Here is a 21,387-nt window from a genome sequence, read left to right on the forward strand (position 1 = left end):
GTGCATTATTCTGCATGTGCGGAAGGGGCCTCTGTACACTCTGCTGCAGTGTAAAAAGGTATCTCTTACCAGAGGGAAATACCAACAATTACATGGCAAGCTCAGTTAGGGCTGAGAGTAGGGGCTATTTTCTCAACGAAAGACACCACAAAACAAACTAATGTACAATTGCCAACAGCTGGGTGAGATCTTGCGATCTCCTGGAATTGCAACTGATGTCCAGACTACAGAGATCAGTTCTCCTGGAAAAAAATAGCTGCTTGGGAGAGGGACTCTATGGTGGCATACCCTACTGAGAATCCCTTTCCCTGGCTCCACTCCCAAATTCCCAAGAATTTCCCAAGGCAATGCTAACAGTGGGATTAGCATACAAACCCAGCATTATCTGATGTCAGATCAGCTGAATCAACCCTGGTGATCAATGGGGTGACAGATGTCGCGCCAGATCGCCCTCACATCCATTATCTGATGTGTATGTGACACAATATATTCTTTGGAGATGTTCCCTTATCTTTAACAGTGTTATGAAATTGGTAATTTGTGAGTTTGCCTAAGGTCAAATGGCTTTGGTTTATTAGGAGACAACTAGACTAGAAGTTTTATTAAAGTTGCTTAATAAAACCTAAAGCCACATTAAAGTTGTTTGGTAAAACCCAAAGTCATATTAAAGTTGTTTTAAGACATCCCTCGTTGTGGTAGTCTTTATCCACAAAAGACCCAAGCTAAACATTACGCTTTCAACATGACTCCAAGATGCCAGAAGAGCAGCATTGTCAAGTATGCCAGGGCCCAGTATGGCTTGGGACTGCCTCACAGGGAAGAAGGGTGCTCAGCCTTCTCTCCCACCATTTCTCTGGGCTGAAACAGTGCCCCTACCTATTTTCCCTGCTTAGAATCATAGAGTTGGAGGAGACCACAAGGGCCATCAAGTCCAACCCCCTGCAACGCAGGAACACACCATCAAAGCACTCCCGGCATATGCTGATCCAGCCTTTGTTTAAAAACCTCCAAAGGAGGAGACTCCACCACTCTCTGAGGCAGTGAATTCGACTGTCGAACAGCCTTGACAGTCAGGAAGTTCTTCCTAATGTTTAGGTGGAATCTCTTTTCCTGCACCTTGAATCCAAGGTGCTCATGGGGAGGGTGCTACACATGCAGTAACTCGACTTGAACCAGGCCTAATCAATGGGGTCACAAGCTGGAATTTGCTAAGGGGAAGGCTTATTTCACAGTGCTTCAGCAAGCTGTTGGAGCAAATCCACTTTGGAGAAAATCCCCTTAGTGTTCTTTTTTGAAAAAATTAATCCGGATGGATAGGAAAACTCAAGTCAGAATGGTCTGTGTGTGCAGGCAGCCGAATCGCATCATGCGGGGGTCTGCAACCTGCGGCTCTCCAGATGTTCACGGACTACAATTCCCATCAGCTCCTGCCAGCATGGCCACTTGTTAAAAACTAACAGCAGCATTTGCTCCCCCCCCCCCCACCTGGTGACTTAAGCAGAGCCAGTTTTCACCAAACATTTGCAGGTAATTGATTGCATAATTATTTGATAGGACACAAAATTCCACTTTGATTGAATTTGAACTCCTTTGGCTCAGAATTCAGATTTTCTTTCTAAAATTCCAGAGTCTACATGGTCTTGCCCGTATCCAGCTAGCTCTGCTAGTTCTCTCCTGAGACAGCTTCCTCAGTCAGCCTTACTTTTGGTTGGTTGGTAGGAAGAGACGCTTGAGAGGCCATGAGGGTAAATGTTGTACGGTCGGCTGGCTAGATTCTTGAAGACGATCTGAAACGACAGTTTTCACAATGCGGTCAGGGTGGGTGTAGACCAGGGGTGTCCAACTCTGGCACTTCAGATGTTCATGGACTAGAATCCCCATCAGCCCCTACTGGCATGGCCAATTGGCAGGGGCTGATGGGAATTGTAGTTCATGAACATCTGAAGTGCCAGAGTTGGACACCTCTGGTGTAGACTCATGGGACCCACAAAACACACAAAATTGTATCCTTAACTAGGAACATGGTTTAGAAAATCTACACACTTGCAGACTCCTCCTCCCTTCAAAGGTATTTCATGGTGTATAAATGTTCACAGCTCAAAAACATGGGTGGATTTTATTAGTCTTTCCAGTCAGCAACAATTAAAATGCTGTCTGAGAAAAAGTTTCTCAGGAAGGTCTGGGACAGGGGTGTCAAACATACAGCCTGGGGGCAGCAGGAGATGTGCCCCCTAGAGAGGATTTATCCAGCCCATGAGCCAGCTGAGGCAACCCCTGCCCCTGCTCGTGATCTGGAGATTGGGAGTGGGGGCAGAGGTTGCCTCAACTGGCTTCACAGCCATGATAAATCCTCTTAAGCAGAGGTAGCCACCCCACCCCCAGTGCCAATCTGGGCTGAGGAGCCTGCTGGGACTCACCTTCACCAGCCCCTCCTGGAGGCAGTGCTCACCCAAAGAGCTCTCCCCAGCTCATCAGCCTCCAGTCCACTCCAGTCACATTCATTCATTCATTCATTCATTCATTCATTCATTCATTCATTCATTCATTCATTCATTCATTCATTCATTCATTCATTCATTTATTATTGCATTTATAAACTGCCCCATCCCCTGAGGGCTCTGGGCGGTGAACAACAGATATTATAAACAATATAGCAATAACATCAACCCTTGTAACATATATCAACCCTTGTAACATGACTTCAACACCCCTCGTCTAGGAAGTATCTGGGCATGATGAAAATGAGTCCAGCTGTTGCTTCATCTCCCTGTAATGGCCTCAGTGATAGAAGAAGCTGATACCTGCAGTGGTTGGACGGGAAAGTTTGTCCATTATTGCTCTACATCTACACTGATACCACTGGGAATCTTTCACACAACCAACCCAGCATGTGACAGATTGGCTGAATGTCAGCAAGAGTCTGCCATGAATTGGAACAATTGTGAAAGCGAGGTTTCAGGATCCCATGGAAGCGTTACCAAAATAAGTTGGAAGTAAATGGGGGGGGGGGAGGCTTGTGACTCAGCAATAGACTACAGACCTTGCGTGGAGAAGGATCTTGTGACTCCCCCCTACCCTTCCTCTGTCTCCCTTTCTGGGTTGTTGAGAGTGTCCCTTCAGGCAGAATGAGGGGCATACATTTTAAGACAGGGAACCTAGCGACATTTTTTCTCTTGTATATATAAGCTCAAGAGGCAGCGTGTCATAGTGGTTAAGAGCTCCAGACTCCAATCTGGAGAACCAGGTTCAATTCCTCAGTTCTCCCTATGAAGCCTGCGGAGTGACCTTAGCTCCATCACAGTTCTCTCAGAACTCTCTCGGCTCGAAAGGAGGCAGGCAATGGCAAGCCACCTCTGAAAGTCCCTTGACTTGAAATCTCTATGGGCTCAGCTTTTGTAATTACTCTAGACATGCTTCCTGTGGTCCCAATGTTTATTTATGTCAGAACAAGCATTCCTGAGTGAATGATTCTACTTCTAGGGTTGAGTAGATACAACTAAGTATCTGTACATCACTGTCTGTTGCAGAATCGATGCGCTATTGCAGTCATTCACAACTGTTAACTGTTTGGACAAGACAACCCAGTTAGGAATTATTCCTTTAGTGCAACCATGATGACATGATGATGATGACATGGGCGGGGTCGAGGGTGTTTGAAGACAAGAAGGCAGCAGAGTTCCAGGCGGGAGGGGGGCACCCGGAGACAATTTGTCTCCGGGCACCATTTACTCCAGGGCACCTCTGGCCTTAGGTCATTCAATTCTTTCCAAATGGAGCCCTTATCTCTGGTGGTTCATACGCCCACAGAAGGGCTACATGGGACACTCTGCCAATCACAAAAGACAACCCTGCTCCATTGATCTGACTTGGTCTAAGGCAGCTTCATGTGACCTCCATTTTCCAAGATGGAACTTCTCTTACCTTAAGCTCATCTCCAACTTCTCCTTTGAGGGCAGGTCCCAGGATTCCCATCTGAGGATCACGGGGCATCTTCCGCCTCTTGAAAGTCCGATCTTCATACTCTACATACATCACTTTCTTATACTTGGAGCCAATCCTTTGGGGGCCTTGTTCCAGGAACTGCCTGGTATATGTACTGTGGAGAAGAAAAGGGAACACGAAAGAGAACATGTTGCAGGAGAAAGGCCCTATGCTAGTGGTGGCGAACCTTTGGCACTCCAGATGTTATGGACTACAATTCCCATCAGCCCCTGCCAGCATGGCCATGTGCTAACTCTGGCTATCAGTCTAAAACGTCTTTGATTAATCATGTGTTACATTTTGATGCCTTTCTATTTTATTAGCTGCCACAAGGTTTTTCTGCCATTTTTCAATCTGTTGCTGCTTTTTTATTCCACTTCTCTGATAGTTTATATATATTTTTTCTCCATGAGCTTTTGGAGGCACTGACATGAATCATAAGCTCTCTCTCCCTTTGGCCGTTTCTGCACGGCCACGCTGGGGATTGGGTCAGGGTACATGACGCCAACCCAGCCCCCCTGGGACCGTTCGCACAATCGGTCCCAGTTGCGGTGGGGAAGACGGCACAGCCTCTGCGCAGGCTGCGCCGTCCCCCAAACTCCTCACCGTGTCCTCCGGCCTCCGGCGCGTCGCACAGGCCAGGGGACACACCTTCACCTGCCCTGAGTGACAGCTCGGAAGTCGCACGGCAGGGGGGGCGTGTCCCCTGGCCTGTGCGGCGTGCTGGAGGTTGGAGGACATGGTAAGGCGTTTGGGAAAGGGGGGAATGGCGCCTTCCAGCCGTTGGAAGCCGTTGTTTTCCAAAAACCTCGCTGGGGGAGCGAGGTTGGGAAACAGCGCTGTCCCTAGGGTGCTGTTATTGGCCCGTGCAGAAAGGGCCCTGGTGCTAGGTACTTATATTTGTGGAAGAGGAGAACAATTTTTGCCATTTGTCTCCTCTCACTCCAGCCCCGTCTTTGACCTGTATGGTTTTCTTGGGGGCCAACAACCCACAAGGGCACCATTTCAGGGATTATAATAGCAGGAAGTGGGAAAGTGGCCATTTGTGTAGAAGGAAATGGGAAAGTGGCCATTTGTGCACTGCAGTTCCACTTGGGCTGCAGAGATGTTATGCCATTGTTTTTAAGGATATACATATCGTTCTGGAGGCCTCATTTCAAAAAAGGTGTGGGCAGAATGGGGGGAGGAGTGCAGATGAGAGTGATGAGGATGATCAAGGGCCTGGAGACCAAGCCCTACGAGGAAAGGCTGAGGGACCTGGGAATGTTGAGGGGGGGACATGATTGCTCTCTTTCAGTATTTGAAAGAACGTCACTTAGAGGAGGGCAGGGAGCTGTTCCTATTGGCAGAGAAGAAGAAGAAGAGTTGGATTTATATCCCCATTTTCTCTCCTGTAAGGAGATTCAAAGGGGCTTACTTCCTTTCCCGTCCCCCCTCACAACAAACACCCTGTGAGGTAGATGAGGCTGAGAGAGCTCATAGAAGCTGTGACTAGCCCAAGGTCAAGCTGGCGTGTGTCGGAGTGTGCAGGCTAATCTGAATTCCCCAGATAAGCCTCCACAGCTCAAGCAGCAGAGGAGGGCATCAAACCCAGTTCCTCCAGATTAGAGTACACTTGCTCTTAACCACTACGCTACTGCTGCTCCTACATAGGACTCACAATAATAATTAGAAAGTATGGGTAGAAAGACCCAGGCTGGACAACAGGAACATTTTTTTTACAGTAAGAGTAGTTCAGTAGTGGAATCAGCTCCCTTCACTGGTAGTCTTCAAGCAGCAGCTGGACAAACATTTGTTAGAGATGCTGCAGTCTAGGTTGATCTTGCATTGAGGAGGAGGTTGGACTGGATGACCTCTTCCAACACTATAATTCTACACGAGCATGTTTTTTCAAGACTGCCAGTAGATTCTTCAAAGGAGCTCAGAGCAGCCTGCATGATTCTTCCTTCCCCATTGTATTTTCACAACAGCCTTGTGAGGTAGGTTAGTTTGAGCATATATGACTGTCCCAGCAAATTTCACGTCAGAATGGGGATTTGAACCCAAGTATCCAAAATCCTAGTTTGACATATTAACTGTTACCCTATATTAGCTGCCATTTTAAATGTGTGTACTTAAATTACCTACTTCTGAAATAGCTATCTTGCCTCATAACAGGCAAAAGTCTTCTTCTGACTTGCTACCCAAGTTTCTTCATCTACAAATCCCATGAACAGAATATATGACATTTCCATCCAAAGCCTGGAAATTTATCTTTATATGCTCAAGGTGGCAGAGCTGTACAAATTCTTCCAACGTGCATCAACCTTGGGTGACATTCATGATGAGTAAATTTTTGCAAGAGAAAATAAAATAGAATCATGCACTGGGGGAAAATATCGATTCAGCAATAGGGAAATCACCAGCACCAGAGGGAAACCATTTCTGTACTATACCCATCTAGGTGCACGTCATTGTCTCATTACAGATTTTGCAGCAATTTTAGAAAAACCAAAACTAAGAACAGGCATGCTACAAAAGGAACACATCTTAAAATCAAAGGCCCCTTCCGCACACACAAAATAATGCATTTTCAAACCACTTTCACAACTGTTTGCAAGTGGATTTTGCTATTCCGCACAGCTTCAAAGAGCATAAGAACATAAGAACATAAGAACAAGCCAGCTGGATCAGACCAAAGTCCATCTAGTCCAGCTCTCTGCTACTCGCAGTGGCCCACCAGGTGCCTTTGGGAGCTCACATGTAGGATGTGAACGCAATGGCCTTCTGCGGCTGTTGCTCCCGATCACCTGGTCTGTTAAGGCATTTGCAATCTCAGATCAAGGAGGATCAAGATTGGTAGCCATAAATCGACTTCTTCTTCATAAATCTGTCCAAGCCCCTTTTAAAGCTATCCAGGTTAGTGGCCATCACCACCTCCTGTGGCAGCATATTCCAAACACCAATCACACGTTGCGTGAAGAAGTGTTTCCTTTTATTAGTCCTAATTCTTCCCCCCAGCATTTTCAATGAATGCCCCCTGGTTCTAGTATTGTGAGAAAGAGAGAAAAAATTCTCTCTGTCAACATTTTCTACCCCATGCATAATTTTGTAGACTTCAATCCTATCCCCCCTCAGATGTCTCCTCTCCAAACTAAAGAGTCCCAAATGCTGCAGCCTCTCCTCATAGGGAAGGTGCTCCAGTCCCTCAATCATCCTTGTTGCCCTTCTCTGCACTTTTTCTATCTCCTCAATATCCTTTTTGAAAGCAGTCTGAAAGTGTATTATTCTGCATGTGTGGAATGAGCCAAAGTTTGGCCATTCTAAGGCCAGTCATGTTTTGTTAAAGGAGGGGCAGTGCCAGATGGCATGGGGACTGTTACCTGTTCAAATAAGTGGGCTGGACTGGGGCATAGTCCCATTCAATCTCTTCAGCCGCAATGTAATGCGTCCAGGTGACGGGCTGCTGCTTGGCAAAGCTACGGATATTGAGCCTGGGCCCAGAATCCTGCACATCCATGTTGATCACAATACTTTCCGTATCGTAATCTTCCTCATAGCTGTCGTAAAACTCGTTGGCCGCATGTTCTGCCAGCCGCATCTTCTTCTCAAGCTCCTCAGGACAGAATTCCACCTTGACATAAGTTTCCATGCCAGCTGGAGACAAAGAGCCACACGCTGGTGTTAATTTTAATCAGCTTACTCAGTGTTCCTTGGGCCAGAGGCCTAGCCCTGACGGCTCGTAGAGTTTCCTGACTGGAACGCCAGATGTGAAACTGGCCTCCAAAACCAGCAGTGAGGGGAAAACAGTTACCATTTGGAAATGTGGGAGAGATGAAGAATTCCCAGAATTTTGAAACCATGGTGGGGGTGTTTCAGAGGTGATGTAGATGTTCAACACTGTACTTTCTTATCAAACCTAAACTTAAGAAGAAGAAGAAGAAGAAGAAGAAGAAGAAGAAGAAGAAGAAGAAGAAGAAGAAGAAGAAGAAGAAGAAGAAGAAGAAGAAGAAGAAGAAGAAGAAGAAGAAGAAGAAGAAGAAGAAGAAGAAGAAGAAGAAGAAGAAGAAGAAGGGGGGAGGAGGAGGAAGAGGAGGAGGAGTTTGGATTTATATCCCCCCTTTCTCTCCTGTAGGAGACTCAAAAGGGCTTTCAATCTCCTTGCCCTTCTCCCCTCACGACAAACACCCTGTGAGGTGGGTGGGGCTGAGAGAGCTCTGTAGAGCTGTGACTAGCCCAAGGTCACCCAGCTGGCGTGTGTGGGAGTGCACAGGCTAACCTGAATTCCCCAGAGAAGCCTCCACAGCTCAGGCGGCAGAGTGGGGAATCAAACCCAGTTTCTCCAGATTAGAATGCGCCTGCTCTTAACCACTACGCCGCATAGCGCTTTAACCAATTAAACGGATTATCAGCGTCTTGGTGGGGCCAAATCTTTAGTAATTTCCCAAGCTAAACTCAGCAATCCTAGTATAAAACGCAGTATTTTCTAACAGTTGTCCTAGTACAACTTTTTCTTTGGTATATTTATAGCATTTTAAAATATAACAGCCCAGCCCAGTCCTGAGCCTTGGGGTGGCTAGGGATGGCGCTATTGTGGCACCACACTGCTGCCTCCAGAGGGCTTTTCGGCAGAGTGGGGAGGCAAAAAACAAACAATCCCCCCTCCCCACTACTGAAAAGTCCTCCACCAGGCTCAATGGACATACGCCACCAGAAAGGGTGACACAGGTCCAAACCCCAGGCCGCTGCATATCTGGCGGCAAAGCTGTGGTGAAAGCTGACGAAGGTCAGCTCCACTCCTGGCTATGCCTCTGAAAATGCCTCTACTATGCCAGCAGGGTGGCGGTGGCGAGACAGCACTGAGGCTGTGTGCTGTTCCACCTCCAGGCATTTTGTGGGCTGCAGCTGTCACCTGCTGGTGGATTTGCACCCCCCCCCCCCACACACACACACACACCAAGTGTCCAGGGGTGTGCAAATGCACCAGGGTATACCTGCACCCAGTGGTGGGATCCAAAAATTTTAGTAACAGGTTCCCATGGTGGTGGGATTCAAGCAGTGATGTAGTGCCAATGGGTCTGGGCGGGGCATGCCAGGGGCGTGGCCGGGCATTCCGGGGGTGGGGCATTCCTGGGCGGGGTTGTGGCAAGGACGCAGCCACTGCACCGGTCCTTGGGTGGGAAATGAATGCACGCAGGCACAGGCTGCCACGCACGACGGTGCTCCTCCTGCTAGACTGCTTCAAGTTCTGTGCTCTACTGCTGAGAGGAGGGGTGTAAATAAGGCAAAATCACGTGGCAAAATCACCAATTAGTAAGCCCCTCTCGGCACACATAAATAATTAGCAACCTACTCTCAGGAACCTGTGAGAACCTGCTGGATCCCACCTCTGCCTGCACCACGTCCCAACAGCAATTTCCCACCTTCCCTCTGGACTGGGTCGTAAATGTCTTCATTTCTGCAAGCAAACTCAAAGGAAAACCCACAGCAGCCAAAAGAGGCAACAGTTGTTATGATCTCTACACCATCATACTGCTTCTACGGGACAACTGGGCTGTAACTGTTTTTATAGAGACATTTTTCACTTGCTTGTGATGACCATCTTGAGTTCCTTCCATAAGAAAAGTGTTAATACGGAGTTGAATAAATATTACCTTGCTGGTGAGATGGTATTTGACAGAACATTTGAAATGTGCCGTTGGTGCTGGGCATGGTCTCTGCTGTGAAGAAAGTGAATGGGGAGATGTCCAGAGTGTTGTGCCGGTGATGCCTCACCAAGAAAGTGTGGCCCTCAAAGAAAATGGAGTGGACTTCTGGGCTGGTCCCCAGGCCTATGACATGCCAGTAGACTGGTTTCTTCTGGCAGACTTTTAGATCTGTGTGGGAAGAAAGAAGACGCTCCAGTGAGAAAGGGGCTTAGTGGTATTCAAGGCTGAGAATGACCACGCGATGTGTTCTAAATTTGTGCCTCACAAATGCTGGCAGCCCCAGCCATGTTTATATATTTATTTTGGTACCATTTTTTAGCACCACTGTTCCCAGGATGATTTCCATTTAATTCAGCAGTGTCCAACTCTGGTGCTTCAGATGTTCATGGACTAAAATTCCCATCAGCCCCGATGGGAATTGTAGTCCATGAACATCTTAAGCGCCAGAGTTGGATGCCTCTAATCTAATTAGTTAATTGCATATAAGATGACAGAACATTTTAATAGAATGATGCAGGGGAGGAAAACCAATGAAAAAGCATTTCCAGTGTAATCCCAAATGTCCAGCAGAATAGAAATGTTTCCACAGAACAGAAATGTTTCCACAGAAGGGCCTCTTGAGGAAATGTATTTTAAACATCCGGAACCACAAACCACAATACTTTTCTGCTGAAAAGATGGCAGTTGGGACAAAGCTGTATTAGCCAATCTTAAAAATATTATGGGGCTCGTGTGAGCGAACTGAAATTGTACTTAATCCCATATGAAGGTTAAATAGACCCCAAGCAGATTATAGAAATAAAACTGCTTAGAGGTTCCATTTAGCAAAGAAAAAAAATCTCTATACTGCATTCAATACTTTCCTTTTGGCAGTCCAGAAAACACAGGAACAAAGATACCAGGGAGAAGAGATACTTAAAAATTAAGAAAATATCCCAGTTTTATGGTGACAATTTTATTTTATTTATTACTTATACCCCACCCCCCTTTCCCACCTAAACCGGGCTTATGGCAGCTGACATTAATTTTTTTCACTGAATAATAGGCAGAATAAAAATGACACAGCCAATGTATATAGTGGGGCTGCCAATTTCTAGGTAGGGTCTGGAAATCTTTCAGAATTATAGCATCTCTGGACTACAGCAATCAGTTTTGCTTGAGGCCTATAGCTAAAGCATCACGTTCTATTTACTACTTTAGACACCCTTTCCCATTTCATTTTGAAGGAAAGGGAAGAAGGGCACTTACCAGGCAAGGAAGAATTTATGTACCCGTTGATAGTGTGCAGCTGAGGCCAAGTAGTTCCTAGACTGTTGGATTCAGAGTACCAACTTTTTCCTAAGAGGAAACGAAATATTTTTTGGAAAGAAAGATTGTTTTGATAGCACTGTGTCCGATAACAGCTCAAAGAGCAAATCACTGTGTGGACCCAATCCTTGGACACTGAAGCTCTACTCATGTGATATATCGAGGTGTTTATTTGTTCATGGCATTTAACACATGCATTAGTCACCTTTCTCCCTTGTGGAACTCAAGCTGGCTGATTATTAAAATAAATTCATAAAGCACAATGAAAACAATAACAAAAACATTTTGAGACAGGAAATAAAATGTTTCCTCTGAGGAGTTCTGCATAGTTTCCCCCCCCCCAAAAAAAAGTTTTATTTCCAGCCTCAAAATACATCCACTATTTTAGCTACTCTTTTGTTGAAATGTTTTCAAAACAGTTTGACTTGCTAAATGTATCTCCTGAAAACACTTCCCACCCTTCTTTAGCAGTCGCTGGACTTTCTCCTCATGTACACTACTGAAGGGAATCACTGCACGAGGCTTTGAACCCACCTAGCATCAAATCCACAGAGATTTTAAAAAACAAACAAACCCTGGAACAATCATCAAATGACGGCCAGGAATCATCTCAAGTGGGTGAGCGTGGCCCAACAGGGTAAACTGAAAATGTTTTGCAAACACTTTGCAAACATGTCAGGAATTTGTGCAGAAAGGGCCAAGTTATTGCTAAATGCTCCTGGCCTTCTTCATACTCTCTTCCACCTTTAGGACATACTGCCACAGCCTTTTTAAATGTAGCTGACTAAAATCTTGACATGTCTAAAAACGAATTAAACTGAATTCTTTGGATTCTGATGGATGTACTAGATGGGCAGACAAAAGCTGGAGTGGAGGCCACAATGCGGTGTGGAAAACTAAGAGGGAGCAAAGGAGAAGTAAATCCAACAGTAGGTTTTTAAAGGCAAGGTAATGATTCCAACAGGAAGGAAGAAACCATGAAAATGAACAGAATTTGGCTGCCAGTGTTGAAAAACTCTAGAATCAAGACAGTGACTGATCAGCTCCACACAAACACAGGACAACTATAGACTATAGCAATCAAAGGGAACAAAGACCAGGATACTTCTATTCAGATCCATCCACCTATTGACCTTGCTATCTTCATTGTTACTCCCATGCTACAGACTTCTCTGTGACTCACATGCCAGGCTACTCTATTCAGATGGCCTCACCTTTTGACCCCACAGTACATATACTCCACTTGCTTTCAGGAGAGAATGCTGCTAGAACACGGCCATACAGCCCGGAAACCACACAGCACCCCAGTGATTCCAACCCTGTTTACCTGCTCACCAAAAGATGGGCAACCCAACTATCCCCCTCACCAACTCTTACCTTCATCAAACACTGAAAAAAGCAGCACAAATTGCTGCAACCGGCTCGAAGTTCCTTCCCTTGCCAGGATTCCTAGAAGAAAGACACCAGAACCATTGGAAGAACCTGTGTCCCTCCCCATGAGATCTCGGAGAGGCAGCATGGTGTTGTGGTTAAGATGTCAAGCTTGGATCTGGGAGAGCTGGGTTCAGAACCTTTGAACCTTGCCAGGTGATCTCAGGCTGGTCCCTCTTGCTCTACGCCTAACCTACCGACTAGAGCTGTTGTGAAAATAAAATGAAGAAAGGGGAAAACAATGGGTGCCACCCTGAGCTACTAGGAGGAAGGGTGGGATAAAGGAAAATATAAGAAATAACTACTGAATTCTATCTCATCCCAATAAAACAAGTCCCTGTGTTGCATTAAGCCTTCCAACAAGGGCTGAGGCCACAGACTCCTAACGTGGTCCTCTTGACATGTTACTTTCACCATCTGTAATGGAGGGGGGTCTTTTCCTTCTCATTCAGATAACAAAACTGATTAGAAAATGAGATGCGGATTTGAACGTTTCAAATTCACTCCAGCCATGATATCTGTTGACGATTATTAAAGCATCTCTGTTGTTTGAATAGGGTGGCCACTAACCTGGATAGCTTTTTTGATAGCCACTAACCTGGATAGCTTTAAAAGGGGCTTGGACAGATTTATGGAGGAGAAGTCGATTTATGGCTACCAATCTTGATCCTCTTTGATCTGAGATTGCAAATGCCTTAACAGTCCAGGTGCTCGGGAGCAACAGCCACAGAAGGCCCTTGCTTTCACATCCTGCATGTGAGCTCCCAAAGGCACCTGGTGGGCCACTGCGAGTAGCAGAGAGCTGGACTAGATGGACTCTGGTCTGATCCAGCTGGCTTGTTCTTATGTTCTTATGTAGGGTGTATATTTTTCAAAAAGGCTTTGCCAAAAGACAGTTTCAGAAATTACTTGGAGGGGATTTTAATTAGACAGGACCTCTAATTATCCAGAGATTTGGACATATGTGGGTCAGAAAAGGGCTCTTTCATATGGAAGTTCCTCCCTCTCCCAAGCATTACCTGGCAGGCAAACTAGCAGTGCCCCAATCAGGCCAGAGTTGGTGTCCTTGACACTGTTGACCCGGGAAGAGTATGCGTAGGTCAAACACTGGGGGTCACTCTCTGTAGGCCCATTGGCTTCAAAGATTTCCCACACATAAGTGTAGGTCTGGCCAGGTCCAACGGCATCATCCTCTTTCTCTGCTGCGCTGGTTTGATCGTCATAGCCTGCTCCTAAAACCAAAGAAGCAGCAGCCTTTTCATCAGTGGATTCCCCACAACACAAATATAACGTCTTCAGGATATTTCATGTAGTGTTTTGGGGAAGAACTTCGAACAGGTCTGTTCCTCAGAACAACTCAGCCCCGTCATGTTTCTTTCAACCTGCGTTTTACAAAAAAAAAAAAAAAAACCTGCCAAACCAGTAATCTTTTTGCAAAATCTTGAGTTGAAGGTGCTCCCGCGCGAACACAACAGGCAGGAGACACTTTATTTTCCCCTCCCTTTCTCTCCTGTAAGGAGCATCAGTGGCGTAGTGGTTAAGAGCAGGTGCATTCTAATCTGGAGGAGCTGGGTTTGATTCCCTGCTCTGCCGCCTGAGCTGTGGAGGCTCATCTGGGGAATTCAGATTAGCTTGTGCACTCCAACAAAAGCCAGCTGGGTGACCTTGGAATAGTCACAGTTCTTCTGATCTCTCACAGCCCCACCTACCTCACAGGGTGTTTGTTGTGAGGGGGGAAGGGCAAGGAGATTGTCAGCCCCTTTGAGACTCATTCCGTACATGCAAAATAATGCACTTTCAAACTGCTTTCAGTGTTCTTTGAAGCTGTGCCGAGTAGCAAAATTCACTTGCAAACAGTTGTGAAAATGGTTTGAAAATGCATTATTTTGTGTGTGCGGAAGGGGCCTGAGTTTCCTACAGGAGAGAAAGGAGGGACATAAATTTAAACTACTACTCCTCTTCTTCCTCCTCCTCTTCTTCTCCTTCTCCTCCTCCTCCTTTTGCACCCTTTCATTTTAGCTTCTGCCGCTGTCCACCATTTCAGGAAGAATCTGCCCACTTGCCATGTTGTGCAGTTTGGTCAGTACATTATAGGCTGATTCTCTGAGTGCCTGCCATTTCACACGTCCTCCAAGCATGTTTTCTCCCCGTGGCAGCAAGTATGACTTCCACTGCACTCATAGATCTACCACATCTACCGCTAATGTTGACAATCAAGATCAAGTTTATTGCATTAGCCATTGGCCATTTTCTTCAATAGAACTGATCTCTGTAGCCTGGTGATGAGTTATAATTCTAGCTCCCCAGGCCTTGCCTGGATGTTGGCAACCCTATTGAGAGCCAGCATAGTGTAGTGGTTAAGAGCAGGTGGATTCTAATCTGGAGAACCAGGTTTGATTCCCCACTCCTCCACCTGAGTGACAGAGGCTTATCTGGTGAACCAGATGTGTTTCCGCACTCCTACATTCCTGCTGGGTGACCTTGGGCCAGTCACAGTTCTTCAGAACTCTCTCACCCCACCTGCCTCACAAGATGTCTGTTGTGGGGAGAGGAAGGGAAAGTAGCTTGTGAGCCACCTTGAGTCTCCTTACAGGAGAGAAAGGTGGGATATAAATCTTCTTCTTCTTCTTCTTCTTCTTCTTCTTCTTCTTCTTCTTCTTCTTCTTCTTCTTCTTATCTTCTTCTTCTTCTTCTTTTCTTCTTCTTCTTCTTCTTCAGTGGCCTGGATGGTTCAACATAAGCAAACTTTGAGCTCTGGCAGTGTGTAGGGATCCCTCCACAAATGGCCGGGATTTCGTTGACTTTGCGGAAAAAGCCACTATCTGCTTTAAGGCAAAACTCACCCTCTGAAGCCTTCCAGTAGGACACCCCGGTGGCATGGAGACTGAAAGGGTGGGAAGCCAGGTTTCTAAAAGTGACGACTACCGTGTCATGAACTTCTGCTTGGATGGTGGGGCCCAAAAGACCTGAGGGAGAGAAAGATGGAGGGATACCTCTTCAGACTGGGAAACGAAGGCAATGAGGGAATTGCATTTTATCTTACTTGCTTTCCGTTATGAACCTCTCAGAACTAAAAAACGGAAGTTCCATAAACCGGCCATTTTTTCCATGTTGCCCAATGCCCTGCTAAGAATGGCATAGACACCGCTCTAGCTTTCATCCAGATATTTTGGATGGCTGGTCGAGGATGGAGGCTGCTATTTTTTTTTCTTGACAGTTGCTCTGCAGCTTTGGCATATGTGACAGGCAGACATGGAACAGGTGCAGCTTCCTCCAACATGGAGACGCAATGAAGGGAATCTCTAATTCTAGGTACTTTTCACTTGGCCACACTTCCACCTATATCAGGGGTCTGTAACCTGCGGCTCTCCAGATGTCCATGGACTACAAGTCCCATCAGCCCCTACCAGCATGGCCAATTGGCCATGCTGGCAGGGGCTGATGGGATTTTTAGTCGATGAACATCTGGAGAGCCTCAGGTTGCAGACCCCTGAATATGCATCAGATAAAGAAAGTTACACCACTAAGTGGTTATATCCCACTTCCCTGACTTCACACCTGGTTTAGAGAAACCAATGGGATGTGGGGGATGTGGAATGTTTAGGTAGAATCTCTGTTCCTTCACTTTGAACCCATGACCCCTGGTCCTAGTCTCTGGAGCAGCAGAAAACAAGCTTGCTCCGTCACCAACATGACATCCCTTCAAATATCTAAACATGGCTATCATGTCACCACTTAAACTTCTCTTCACCAAACTAAACATCCCCAGCTCTCTAAGTCTCTCCTTGTAGGGCATGGATTTTAGACCTTCTACCATTTTGGTTGCCCTCAGACTGCCCGCTCTCAATTGCAGAGGATCTACACAGCTCTGACCCACACCTTTCTCTCAGCTCGTCACTTTCCACCTACTGTCACCCTTTCTGATGTTTCTGACCCTGACGGGCTTTCCTTGATTTAGTATATATATATTCTTTCCTCAGTATAGTATATAGCCAGATCTTGTCAGATCTTGGAAACCATCTCTGCTTCTCACTTGCCTTGAAAGTCATTTACAGGTGTCATTATAAGCTGGTTGAGGCTTGACAGCACTTTACACACACACAGGTGAGAGTGACCTATACTAATCTTATACTACCTTTTCAGGGCGGTTGCAAGAATTACAATTAGGTAATGGATGCAAAGCGCTTTGACCTCTGAAAGCACTCTATGAATGCTATGTGTTCACAGGATCTGATGTTCAGAGGCTAAACCATATAATCATCATATGAAACCATCATAAAAAAAAGTACAAGAAATGTTGTACTCATGTTCTAATGAATCACACCACAGTCACTTTGTCGTATTTACATGTCTAAAACCTGCTCACCCATCCAGGCAGGCCTGGGTTTCGCTTGTGTGAACGTCGAATCCACATATTCCAAAAACATGGCCTTCTTGTACCTAGTGGTGGAGGTAGAGGAGGCCACCCTGGGAAATTAAAAAAAATAAGTATGAAGATATTGGTCAACAGCTATACCAGGGGTCTGCAACCTGCGGCTCTCCAGATGTTCGTGGTCTACAATTCCCATCAGCCCCTGCCAGCACGGCCAATTGGCCATGCTGGCAGGGGCTGATGGGAATTGTAGTCCACGAACATCTGGAGAGCCGCAGGTTGCAGACCACTGAGCTATACCACCTGCATTTGTTTTGAGAACAGAGTTAGTCACCGATACATACCCTCTACAGATCAACCACAGAAGTAATGATTTTGATTGTTAATAACCCTACTATTCACTACACTGCACAACAGTCTGATCTGGCAAGATATTCAGACTTTCCGCTCTACTCTACACAGAAATATATCACTGCCCCTGCTCCTTACTTAACTTACCTGGATAACAAAGATCTAAGGAGAGCTTTTACTCTTGCAAGAAGTGCACATTTTACCTTCCGCCGTCTTAGAAGGGAAATATCAAAAGATACCTCATGCTGCAAGGTTATGTTCTTGCTCTCTGAATTCTATAGAAACTATAGCATGCCTTTGCCTGAATTACGACCTTCAGAAGAAGGGGAGATGGGGGCTGCAGCTTTTGCTGCCCAGGCCTTCCTGACATTTCCCTGCAGTGTCTTCCAGCTTCTGGCTTACTGGAGGTCCCTGCTTCTACTGGTAAATCCAAGGGTGGGGCTATCAGTTGTGAGGTGCATGTTTAGACAGCCCTTCAGATACATTTTCTTGTTTGAGATTGGCTGGTTTTGTTATCCCTGCTGTGCAAATTGAAAAAGAGAGTCTGACTAGAGCAGGGGTCGGCAATCTTTAGCACCCAAAGAGCCACTTGGACCCATTTTCCACGGAAAAGAAAACACTTGGAGCCACAGATTCTTTTTGACATCTAAAATGAAGATAACACTGCATAAGCTGACATCGTATTTCTCACCTGGACTCAGCCAGGCTGCAATCCACTAGGAAAGCCCTTGGAGCTCAGTGGGGTTGCTGGGCGGTCTGCAGCACAAGGTGGCACTGCTGGGGTCCCCCATGTGGTCCCACCCCCCAAGAAGGACCCAGGGAAGAGGGAAATGAGGCCACCCAAAGCAGGGTCGACCCCTGACCCCCATTCAAGGGGGGTGGACTGAGGTTAGGGGATTACGCCTGAAAATTCAAGGGCCCTGTAACTCCTCCTCCTTCCCCTGGCCCGCCGCCACATGTTCAAGAGGATCCACCAGCAGTGCTCCGCCCCCCGTCCTGCGCTGGCATCACCAGCATCAGCCAACCAGGCAGCTGGGACAGGGAAACCAGAAGTGGCTTGGGATAGCTTTGGGCTGTGCCTCTCTAGAAATGGGGACTCTTTCCCATTAACCTTTAGGCCGACTTAAGGTTATGCTTGAGAGGACTCAAGCCGCGGTGGGAGTCAGGCAGTGCAAGGGATCTAAAGAGCTTTTATGAGGTTCGGGAGCTCTGAGGGTTGCAGACCCCTGACTAGGAGCGCCCTGGAGTGAATCTGTGGGAGAGATATGATTTGTGCCAGAGGCCTCCCAGGGCACTGCTTCTTTGCTGCTGTGCTTCTCCAGGTCCCCACGTCCATGGGAAGACGCTTTGGGAAAGAGGCACACAGCAGAACGCACGTACGCTGCTGCCTTAACTCTGATGGTACGTGAGATCTTTTGGAGGCCCTCAAGCATCCACCCAAGGGCAAGAATTATCCCACCTTCCATGAACTGATTTGGCAGGCGAGAGATTAAGGCGTTCGAATCATTTTTCCTTAGCATGACTCAGCCTGGCCAAGGAAATCCGGGATTTGGTCACCGGGAGAAAAACAAGCAAGTGGAGCTTGTTTTTGATTTCGCATGTCTGGGAATCGGGGACACATGACGCAGCAATCGTTCCAGATCCAGTAGAGAGCCTGGCCTTTAAATGGTGGCGAGAGGGCTCGAGATCGGTGATTCCGAGAATAGCTAAATGGGCATTCTGCGACTGACTGCCTCATTCCCATATAGCTTCTCAGGGAGAGGGACGTGAGCTTCAGATCAAATCCTTGGCGATGTTTGGAGGGAGAGAGACAGATAAAACCATTGTTAGGACTTTCAGCCTGGCAGGGTCAGGGCGAAAGTCCCACCCAAAAAGCCAAGGCACAAAGATAACATTGCAGAAGCCTGGAACATTCTTGTCAAGAGTCATTAGGCACCTCTGCTTGCAAAGGAATACAAAGAAAGCCAAAGAAAACAGGCCCTGCCATTGTGTTCAAGATTCCAAACACCCTCTGGCTCCCGCTTGGCAAGGAAGCAGAGCTACGACCTTCCAGCTTGAGGATAGAGCTGCTACTGCCCCATCAAAAAACGGGCCGCTGTGTTGCATACAAGGCGTTTGGTCAAAACTGGAATTAAGATTATTGCGGCAATAAAACTTAACATGCTAGTAGTGCTTGAGAGTATATCAGTATATGAAGATCAGTATCATTATCCTCCAGACAGCAAATGATTGGCTGAGAAACAGGCTTTCTAGTCACGACAGAGGAATTAGAAATTTTCTACATTCATAGCTCAGTTTATTAACTACTCTGGCTATATGGCAGGCTGTCCTTTAAAAAAGAAGAAAATTCTGTTCTAAGAATGTCAAGATTCTGAGGTTTGAATAAATTATGCAAATGAAGCCCCTGTGCAGCTATTGGTTGGTTTTGGATGATAGCCTAGAGACATCAACATATCAGGAAAAGCCTCCAGTTTAACTTTACTGTGATATGCACGTAGGCTAGCCCGATCTCATCAGATCTGGGAAGCTTATCAGGGTTGGCCTTGGACAGTATTGGGATTGGAGACCGCCAAAAGATGCCAGTGTTGCAACATAGAGGAAGGTAATGACAAACCACCTCCATCTCTTGCCTTGAAAACCCTACCCAGTTGCCATAAATCAGCTGTGACTTGACAGAAAAAAATAAAATAAAAATAAATTCACAAGGTAGTCAAGGGTCTAAAATTATATTCCCCTTTCCGCTGGAGATCTTGCTTTTTTTTCTCCCCCAATTTGACCAGCTGTTGCCTCTTTGCCTCTCTTGAAAAACTTGCTTTTAAAAAATTACCAGTGAGGTTCAGATTCCTCAGAATAAACAAATCAGCTCCTGAGAACTGATTCCACAATGGGAAAAGGGAATACCAAGCCCTGCTTAAGAATATAAGAAAGAGCCTGCTGGATCAGACCAGAGTCCATCTAGTCCAGCACTCTGCTACTCGCAGTGGCCCACCAGATGCCTTTGGGAGCTCGCGTGCAGGATGGGAAAGCAATGGCCTTCTGCTGCTGCTGCTGCTCCCGAGCACCTGGTCTGCTAAGGCATTTGCAATCTGAGATCAAGGAGGATCAAGATTGGTAGCCATAGATCGACTTCTCCTCCATAAATCTGTCCAAGCTCCTTTTAAAGGTATCCAGGTTAGTGGCCATCACCACCTCCTGTGGCAGCATGTGTGACTCTGCTTGTGTGACTCTGAGCTGAATGAGTTTACTGAAATACTGAATGTCTAAGCATATCATCATTATTAATCAACAGTCATGTGGTTTGTGCATACACCCAAATACTATTTATGGCAGATTTGTCTCTCGTCCCAGATCTGCCCTTCAGTTTTAGCCTGTTAAAATACCATGAGACTTCCACCTACTTTAACACATGCTCCATTCCTGCTACAGTTTTGCATAGTAAAATAGGGACATTCTTGAACACCATTCTTGAGAGTGACCTTGAGTGGTTAGTGTTAGATTAGGATCTGGAAAATCCAGATTCAAATCCCCATTCTGCCAAGGTAGCTTGCTGGGTGGCCTTGGGCCAGTCACATATTCCCAGCCCAACCTACCTCACAGGGTTGTTGTGAGGATAAAAATAATGGTGAAGAGAGCAATCTAAGCTACTTTTGGTCCCCACTAGGGGAAAAGATGGGGTGTAAATTAAAGACATGAATGACAAAATTCCCTTATTTTCGTTCCAAGGATCACTACCAGGGCTGTTCCCTCTTCAGGTATGTACTCAGGATAGTTGCAGAGATTACATATCTCTCAGCATGGTGTAGTGGTTAAGAGCGGTGTACTATAATCTGGAGAACCAGGTTTGATTCCCCCTTCCTCCACATGAGCTTCACTGCCAAGTGACCTCGGGGCCAGTCACAGTTCTCTCAGAACCCTCTCAGCCCCACTCACTTCACAAGGTGTCTGTTGTGGGGAGAGAAAAAGAAGGAGTTTGTAAGCCACTTAGAAATTCCTTACAGGACAGAAAGGCAGGGTATAAATCCAAATTCCTCTTCTTTTTCCTAGTGCAGGGGTAGGGAACCTGCGGCTCTCCAGATGTTCAGGAACTACAATTCCCATCAGCCCCTACCAGCATGGCCAATTGGCCATGCTGACAGAGGCTGATGGGAATTGTAGTTCCTGAACTTCTGGAGAGCCGCAGGTTCCCTACCCCTGTCCTAGTGCATTGATTAGTTCTATTTACATTTGTTAATATGTGTTATTTTAAAGTATCTGTTT

At 46.3% G+C, this 21,387-nt stretch overlaps 1 protein-coding gene across 1 annotated transcript in view; it reads right to left on the bottom strand.

The window, feature by feature from the left end:
* The window catches only part of F8 (coagulation factor VIII), a 76,544-nt gene that overhangs the window by 45,530 nt on the left and 9,627 nt on the right, over window positions 1–21,387 (bottom strand). The window contains exons 2-10 of the mRNA XM_048515065.1: window positions 16,774–16,874; window positions 15,251–15,373; window positions 13,427–13,639; window positions 12,354–12,425; window positions 10,917–11,006; window positions 9,615–9,836; window positions 7,344–7,617; window positions 3,922–4,096; window positions 1,703–1,787 (exon numbers count right to left, since the gene is read on the bottom strand). Coding sequence (XP_048371022.1) covers window positions 1,703–1,787; window positions 3,922–4,096; window positions 7,344–7,617; window positions 9,615–9,836; window positions 10,917–11,006; window positions 12,354–12,425; window positions 13,427–13,639; window positions 15,251–15,373; window positions 16,774–16,874 — 1,355 coding nt within the window. The remainder of the gene's footprint in view (window positions 1–1,702; window positions 1,788–3,921; window positions 4,097–7,343; window positions 7,618–9,614; window positions 9,837–10,916; window positions 11,007–12,353; window positions 12,426–13,426; window positions 13,640–15,250; window positions 15,374–16,773; window positions 16,875–21,387) is intronic.

The sequence above is a fragment of the Sphaerodactylus townsendi genome, linkage group LG13 (genome assembly GCF_021028975.2).
Source record: "Sphaerodactylus townsendi isolate TG3544 linkage group LG13, MPM_Stown_v2.3, whole genome shotgun sequence".
NCBI lineage: Eukaryota > Metazoa > Chordata > Lepidosauria > Squamata > Sphaerodactylidae > Sphaerodactylus > Sphaerodactylus townsendi.